We start from the raw sequence: 9,133 nt of genomic DNA on the forward strand, positions 1-9,133 counted from the left end.
TTCCGTTTATTGTATTTCACTCAACAACAACAACAACAAAATTCTTTCATAAACATATTCATTATTTATTGTAAAATAATGATAAGCTATTTCTATAAATACTTCATTTTTGTATCGATCGTTTAAATTTCCCTATCGATGTTTAGGATTGCAATTGATTAGTCTCTTGTTGGCATATGTGCATCCTGTGCGAGTAACCTCGGTATTGCCTTAAGTCACAAGCATTATAAACAGAGATGACGGTGGCTAGAAGTGGAAACCATGACGCGCGTTTCGTCACATTTGGGTCCCAGAGCAAACATGAAATATCAGACGCAGGAACATTCGGCTCAAGAGTCCAAAATAAGACAAAACTCACGTCCTTGATTCCATTGCTAGCCACCACCATCTCTGGTTTATTTCTATCATTATTTAACAATGTAATTTGATAATATTGTCAATTAATTATTGTCTTAATCTGCTATAATAGAGAAGTATACTATTCGCATTCGCATGTGTAGTTGACGATCTAAATTGATACTTCTGGATCTTTCAAAGCTAGTTTACGTTAAAAAAAAATAATAATGAGGTCGGAAATGACTAGATATCAAGAGACAAAACAACCACTTAGCTATTATTAATACAACCGAATGAATATTAATGTTCGTTGGTCACTCAACAGTTAATAAATTTGGGACTTCACTTCGTTAACATTGAGTTAATATTGAAATTGTGTCGAAATTGTATAATTTAGATATTATTCAATAAAAAGTGTACATATTGTTTGCCAAGATTACTAAATCGATAAATTATAGTTACAGTGAGAAAAAATTCATAATATAACGCCCATATATTATTTTAAGTGGTAAATATCTTTTAAAGTTCCAATATTTATTGTTTTTCTAATTAAAAAGGAATGTTTTTATATACAAAATCATTAGTAAATTGGAAAATACCCTTCACTTATTATGATCATTATTCAACAATAACATTTCTTTAATAATTACTTAAACTTTACTGTAATACCTATTACTAATTTTTCTAGTTTTTTACAAACAATATGTATTACACTATTACGATTTTGGCGAGATTATAATTTATGGACGACCTTTGAACGAATTTCAAGTGACCTTGAAAAATATTACCCAATCAGTAAACAGTCAGCATAAAGTAAAAATATAATATAGTAAACCAAAGAATTAAAGTCGATATATTTCTTTTATATGGTCCAAAAACTTGTGAAGATTAGAAAGAGGTTCAAAGGTTCTAAAATCGTAATGCATAAGTTAGAGGAACTCATCCATTTTGCTCCATAGTAGTCAGTCTATGGAGCCATGATAAGGTCGCAAAAACTCTCTCAGCCTCGATCACATAACTTCAATATTGTTTGTGTGTACTCCGGTTGTATAAGCTTGTTATTTTCATTACGCATATATCTTTACAATGTTCATATCACTGAATAGCGGAGGTTTCAGTAACATCTGTGAATATTTCAGCCAATATTACTAGTGCTTTTATTATACAGTTCGCTGCACTTATTATAATTTGCCTTAGTCTCAATCTGGATCGAGAGAAAAAAGTTTCTATTCTAGCAGACATCTTCCTCCAACATGTATTACATCGAAGGACAACATCACAGAAGTCTGTACAAGGTCTACAAGTCATTTGATTACCGCAATTACAAATAAAGGGACTCCTCAGTAGTTCCATTTATTATATCCGCTTAATTATCACATCTCTAAAATCCCCTGTGAACCCATCGTACATGAGCATCAGGTACTGAAATTGACGCCGCAACCCTGAAACCCATTAAACGCTTCTGATTGGATCGTCCATAAATTATAGTCTTGCCATGATTTCTGTGAATACATTCGAAAGATTTCGATTATTATGAATATTAAATCAAACAGGGTATCTTTCTAAGCCTTACAAACTCAATATTTTAATAAATATTGTACTTCATGGAGGATGACATTGTTAAGCCTATACATTGTTTCCAGCTTTCACTTTATCAAAGGATTCATTGTAGCAATACTTGTGATTCATGCCTCGGCTCAAGTTATTTCAAATAACTAATTCTAAAGAGTGTCATTTAGCTTAATTTTGAATATAGTTGATTACTGGTTTCGTATTTACTAAAATAATTCATTTTCAACCACTAGATTGTAAATACAAATTCTGTTTATTAATTTTAAGTTTGAGTAGTATCATTATGTTTTATACCACGCATTCAAGCATAATAGAATGAGGATATCGATTCCCTAATCCAAACAATTTGTATGATTACTTATATAGAATTTTAATTATGGGAAGTAATTTGTGATCACGTATATATTAACATAATTACTATGAACGAGAAAAATCTCTCTGAATATTCAGGATACAAAATGAGTTCATTAATAGTAATTAGCTTTAGTAAAAACTACATTGACTGATACAGAATATCTAAAAAAGAATTAAATTTTTTTGCTATCAATGTTCTGTTCATTTGAAAGTCAAAGTACGGATTTTCTAGTCATTAAGCGATCTCATTATGTGATTGATTAGCTTTTTTCTCAAATCCTAATAATAATATTTAATAATTGATTGTTGAAAAATCTAAACAAATTAATTAGTAAAATGTTTTATTCCAGTAAGCTTTTCAGCATAGCTTTAAACTAGTACAACTGAATTTTAAGATTAGGAATAAAAAAAAACATGTCGGTTAAATAATGGATACAATTGATTGAGAGCAATTAAATATTAGAATTAATGATGATAGTTATGATGATGATGATAACGAATATTTAGGAAAATAATTCAAACTTCATATGAACAATGTATTTATAATGTTGAAAAGGTTTTATTCAATCAATACGTTGTTATGAAGTGAATAGATTACTTAGCAATTAATGTAAGAGCCGAAAATTCTTGTGAACTGGTCACATGCTAAGATAAAGTTTCTAGATATCAAGAAGCAACATATATAATTCAAACCTAAAAAACGAACATGCAGTCATTGTGGACCCTAAAATATTTAGAAATCAATTTACCATGTTTCACTACAATAAATCTTTTACTGTTAGATTATTCTGATATTATTATTATTCTGTTATTATTATATATTAGACTTTAAGATGAATAATTTTCAGACAAATAAGTTTCACCGTTAGATGCCGACTCAGTGGTCTAGAGGTTAAGCGCTCGCTCTCAAGACTGATAGGTCCTGGGTTCAAATCTCGAAAGGCGGGATCGTGTATGAGCACTGCTGAGTAGTTCCACAATAGGACGAAACGGCCGTCTAGTGCTTCGATGTTTTCCATAGTGGTCTAGCTTCAATTGACTCATGATCTCAACTATTAAAATAAGTTTCACTCATATTATTTAGTACTTAGTGTTAATCGTTGTTTACTGATCAAATTTCATTACTTTCTACTGTTGTTATAAACTTATTTAATATCAAAGAAATGTCATTATGATATCGAGTAACGTATACCATTGACCTCATCATAGGAGTGATCGATGGGATGCGGATAATTACTAGGGCTAGATGATATAATGTTCGTTAGTATTCAGCAAAAATTAATGCGAACATCTCATCCTTATAAAAAGAGAGTTACTGCCCAAACGATTGAATATTAATCACTGTGAATGTGATACTGACTGACATAAGACCTCATCCCACGAAAATGATTAAATTCTCTTAGGATTATAAATACACCTTAGACATAGTATGTGTTATTGGAATTTCTTCTGAAAATTTTCAAACTTAATTCAAAGCAGTGATCGTACGTTTGATAAAAAAGTATCATCAAGTGTAAATACATTTCTTTTTTATAATTAATAAATATTATCACTGCATGTGTATGACGTCTCTTTTTTATTATTAATATCATCATTATCATTAGTATTGTTGTAGTAAACAAGAACTCCAGTGAGGAAGACCAATTTATTGTTGAAAGTAAAATGACAGAACGCTTTCGTGAGATATAAAAACTATACATTCAATATATAATTTACGCATCTTCCATCAGTTGTTCTTTACATGCTTCATGATTTTTTCAGTTGTGTTATTATCACAGTTAATTTCTGTTTCTGTTTCTGTTCTCTCCAATTGAATATTCTCAATCTTCTAATGGCATGCATTCTACAACCGATTGGTAACAAACACCACAATATCATTCATTAATATTATCATGGTTTTGTAGAATGATTCTGATAAGTTTAAATTCATTCTAATTATTATTTTCTAACCATTTATTTTGAGTATTATTTACGAAATTTATCATTTGTTTACTTTTTAATATTACTTTGGTTGATAGTGAGTCATTTCCTATTTTACCAAGTCAAACGGGTTGGTGTAAAGTATATAAACTACGTCCACTACTTGCTAATAACCGACATAAACGTGGTTTAGCATTAGATGGTAAATTAAAACATGAAGATACTAATCTAGCTTCATCCACAATGTAAGTTTTTGGTTATTTGTATTGTTATTTTAAAATAATAATGTTTACTGTTGAATTTTAACCGGATTTTGTTTAGATACTCAATGATTCAATGATATTGTGTTTTTATTGTGACAACTTTAAACTGCCTAGGCTTTATATTGATTATCTTCATCTATTTAACACTTGAATGCTCCACGTTTAATCCTTTGTAGGGTAATTATTTCCACTGTTTTAGATAAAAAGTTTATTTACAACATCGTAGCATAGAATAAACGTTGTATTCAGTTGTAATTGATTTCATTATAAAAGAAAAACAATCTAATCAGAACATTATCTACACAAGCTGCAACATCAACCTTAAATATTTAATTTTTATATTTTGGTTTAGAAAATATTGTCATAAGCAATATCTGACATAAATCTTCTATCTATTCGTTTTCGTTGTTGCTTTAGATTGTTTCATATAAAGTATGCAATCACTTATTTACTTAGTTGCTTACGCCTGTTATGCCTCGTGTGTCAGCATAGGTCACCCACCAGAAAGTATGACATGAGTTAATGAAAATCAATAATTTCTAAATATCTATATGGCTATAATAACATAGTTCATCCTATTCTTTGTTAAACAAAGTTATTAACACTTTTTAAGTTGGAAATACATGATAGAACATGATATCAATTAAATAAATTAGCAGTTATACATATTCTATTAATAAATAATCCAATAGCAAAAGTAAAATCAAACAACATAACCCGGGATCGTGGATGCACACCGCTGAGTAGTCCCACAATAGGACGAAACGGCCGTCTAGTGCTTCCATGTTTTCCATGGTGGTCTAGCTTCAATTGATTCATGATCTCAACTATATAAAATTTTAAACAATAATTTGAGAATATTATTGTTATTATTATTATTCTGATTGTATACTCCAAAATTATAATTATTTCAATCTGATTCATAATGGTGAAGATATTTTCAAACTAAGATAAAATCATTATGTCAGTGCATTTCGGTTATACATTATTTTGATACTAGTGTAGTAAACAAGAAGACGGGTGGCGACGATCGAATGTATTTAAGCAAAAATTACAAACTATCTTACTAAGATCTGATAACCATATAGCAAACAGTTAATTTGCAAAATAACAATCAATTGTCTCAATCTTCATTGTTCCTTCTGTAAATATCAATCCATCTTCTCTCATTTCATTGTTCATGCATTTTCATACCGATTGCGCTTCATTCCTGTTCGTTTCTTATCGATCTTCTGCCAAAATAAATTCTGTCTGACCATCACCATATACTACTTATGTGGATATAAGTAGACCGCATTACATGGCTATTTGTTGATTCTTTCCCATTTACAGTTGTGTGCTAATAATTGTTGTTCATAACTGAAAGTCACTCCGAATGAGTTAGTCTCAAGATCTTAGAAATTAACTTCAAAGGGTCGACTCTGGTAAATACTGGATATTATTTATCTAAATATTGAGTGGTTTTAGTGCAGTTTTACTCGGCTTTGGATTTGTGTATCATGAATAAATTCACATACTTCTTTCGAGTTCCAGATTTTTTTAAAACTAAAACTACTTTCTTGTCTAAATAATCGAGATTATTCTGGACTTCTTCAGGGTAATAATCAAAATCAAAATCATCAAAGAAATATATAGTGTTTTTTTACCGACCATATCAAAATCTATACTACGTTAAACCAATCATATTTGGATGTTGAATTTTTGTAAACCGGATAATCTGAGTCAGTTAAATGAGAATCATGTGAAAAGTTCACGATGGGAAATAAAAGAAGACTGGATGAATTGTGTGTGTGTATGTATGTGTGAGAATGAGTTATTAATGAATGATATTCGATGGTAATATGTTTCTATATAAAGTAAAAGTAAAAGTGAAAATAGAAGATTGAAAAGTTGTTTCTGAATCATTGAATTGCAAATAAAAATGAGAATCATCAAGTACATAATTGTGATGCTAAAGATAACTCATATTGATTTCAGTTGAAATAAAAATTTATGTGAAATAAACAGGTTGAATAAAGAAAGAAAGGGTCCAATTACTTGTTGATGAATATTTGCCACATGGTTGCTAGCTGAATACCATCCTTAATGTTTAGGCTGTTTGTATTCGTCCATATATACAGCGCTTCTGCTTAATATTGAAGCCTTTATTAAGTATTTTGGCCCCTTCAAAATTAATCCTGTGTCCCGTTTCTAACGCATGTAACGCTACTGTAGACTTATTATCAAGTTTCCTTACGTCAACCGAAGTTTTGGGAACATTTTTCAAACACTTTTTGTGTTCCTTGTGAGGATATAAGTAGACCACACCACACTAGTTGTAAAAGCAATTTATTTTCCCTCTTATCAATTATACACATTCAATTATAACATAATAATTCTGACTGAAGTAGATTCTTATTTTGATTTCTTTCTAATTTTATTATATACCAACAGTATATGCAATCCGAACCATAAAGAAAATCTTGGCATGACTGTTCAATATCGTGTAAAAGTTCGATTAGTATTAGGATTCGTGTCAAGGTGAGAAGGTTATACATTTTTATTTATTAATTTTTATAAACTATTCATTCATCTATTTCCTTCAATATATATTCTAAAACAATCACTTTATTCAACTTGATTGATTCCTTATGAAGGTAAGGTTTCTAAGAATTATTTGATATATTAGCATAATATATTTCGAACAGTGTGGTCACATATTCATTGATTATGACATATATATAATAGAAATAAAAGTCAACTATATAATTGGAAACATAGAAAATAACGTGATAAGTTAGAAAGAAATCATAATCCACCTATCTGGATATTAATCAATATCTGTATGTTAGTATGTCTTCTTCAAGTCTATAACTAGGAGTTAATTAAATTGTTTATTGATTTATTAATAATATTGATCTTTTTTGTTGAAAAATAACCCAAGAAGTATGCATTCATTATCGAGATTATTCGAAGTAAATGCTACATTTAGTAAAGGACTCACATTGGTTAATCATTTTGACATATGTCGATTACATGGAAATTGCCTCAGTATAACTATTATGTTTCAAGTTACTTAGAATTGATCGATAGTGACTATCAACGAAGTTTAATATCCGCTTTTCGTTCTATTTGGGACTCATCAACTGGATGAAACTATATGCAAGTGTTGATATTCTCAGTGGAACTCGACTGAGCTTTCTCTGAATGATGTATTCTTTGTATTGATGAATTATAAAAAGGATAGTCTTTATTTACATAACTTAATCGATAATTATTCGTGGCTTATTTTTACTTCATATATTTTGTGGTAAGTTGAAGTTAATTGTTTGAAGAAAGTTATTTCGTAAGTATCATAGTTAGCTACCAAAACTGTAAATACGAATCTGTGTGAATAGTTTCCATTTACTAAAAGTTTGTCTTTCTCATGTAACTTGAAATTATTTACTTTGGTACTTATGTGTTCACTTTTCGTATATATACTTCAAATGGATGTTCTATTCACTACAATCATTCATACGCAACATAGAAACTGACACATATGTGAAACGCTTCAAGTTACCACATCATATAATTGCTGTTAGTAATTACAGTAATACTGGTGATAGAATGGGTTTGAAAAATGAGTTGTGATATAAATGTGCAACATGGCACCAAAACTCTGTATATCATGGAAGATAAAATTCAACATTACTACCTATTCATAACAATTTCATACATTATCTCGAACCTTCGATTGAGATAATAACAAGGGCTTAAACGATGAAATCTGCATCTATCAACAAGAGTGTATTGTTAAACTTGCTTCTTCAATAACTGATATACTACTTATATATTGGAATGATTTGTTTATTTGAGATGATAATAATATTTATTTCAACATTTATTTCAGCTATTAAAATCCATGTTACCCTTACAAGTATCGAATGAGGATGTATTGTTTTCATTTAAACAAACAAGGATTAGCACTTTGTATCTTGCTGGTATTCAGTAGAAAAATAGCTTTAGTTATTCATCGAAGATAAAAAGATAATAACATATGACTGAATAGATTGAGGATAGTTCTTTCTAATTCAGTTGTGACTTAGATAATATTATTATTATTATTACGTCGACTAAATTCCTGTTTATAATTTTTCCAAGTGATGTCAGCGTGGAGCTTCCATTCACACTAACTCATCCAAAACCTGATTCAGAAGTCAATGGTACTTCATCAAAACTAGTTATTGATGATGATAATGATGTTCTACATCCTTTATTAACTGGAACAGATGACAGATTAAAAAATAGTCAGCATATTTTGCAACAATCCCAGTTACATTCAAATGAGCAAGTTTCATCTGATCATAATGTAAATACTACAGATGATTTAATTAAATTGGATGATGGAATAAATGACACAATAAAGTGGCTACAACAAATGACACTACTAAAAATTTCTTTATTTGTAGTTACGAATATAAATTGACTTGTAGACCTTGTGCAGACTACCGTGATGTTGTCCCTCGATGAAATATATGTTGAAGGAAGACGTTTGCTAGAATAGGAATCTTTATCGCTCGATCCAGATTGAGACTAAGGCATATTATAATAATTGCCGCGAACTGTATAATAAAAGCACCAGTAACATAGGCTGTAATATTCGCAGATGTTACTGAAGCTTCGGCTATTCAGTGGCATGAGTGTTGTGAGGACATTTCCATAATAAA

The 9,133-nt window shown here is 29.8% G+C and overlaps 1 protein-coding gene across 1 annotated transcript in view; it reads left to right on the forward strand.

Moving 5' to 3' along the window:
* The window catches only part of Smp_122900 (putative beta-arrestin 1), a gene marked incomplete at both ends in the record, with an annotated part of 47,746 nt that overhangs the window by 22,398 nt on the left and 16,215 nt on the right, over nucleotides 1-9,133 (forward strand). Inside the window, 3 exons of the mRNA XM_018795946.1 lie at nucleotides 4,281-4,427; nucleotides 6,879-6,965; nucleotides 8,568-8,629. Of these exons, the coding sequence (XP_018650207.1) occupies nucleotides 4,281-4,427; nucleotides 6,879-6,965; nucleotides 8,568-8,629 (296 nt within the window). The remainder of the gene's footprint in view (nucleotides 1-4,280; nucleotides 4,428-6,878; nucleotides 6,966-8,567; nucleotides 8,630-9,133) is intronic.

This window comes from Schistosoma mansoni, chromosome 2 (genome assembly GCF_000237925.1).
Source record: "Schistosoma mansoni strain Puerto Rico chromosome 2, complete genome".
NCBI lineage: Eukaryota > Metazoa > Platyhelminthes > Trematoda > Strigeidida > Schistosomatidae > Schistosoma > Schistosoma mansoni.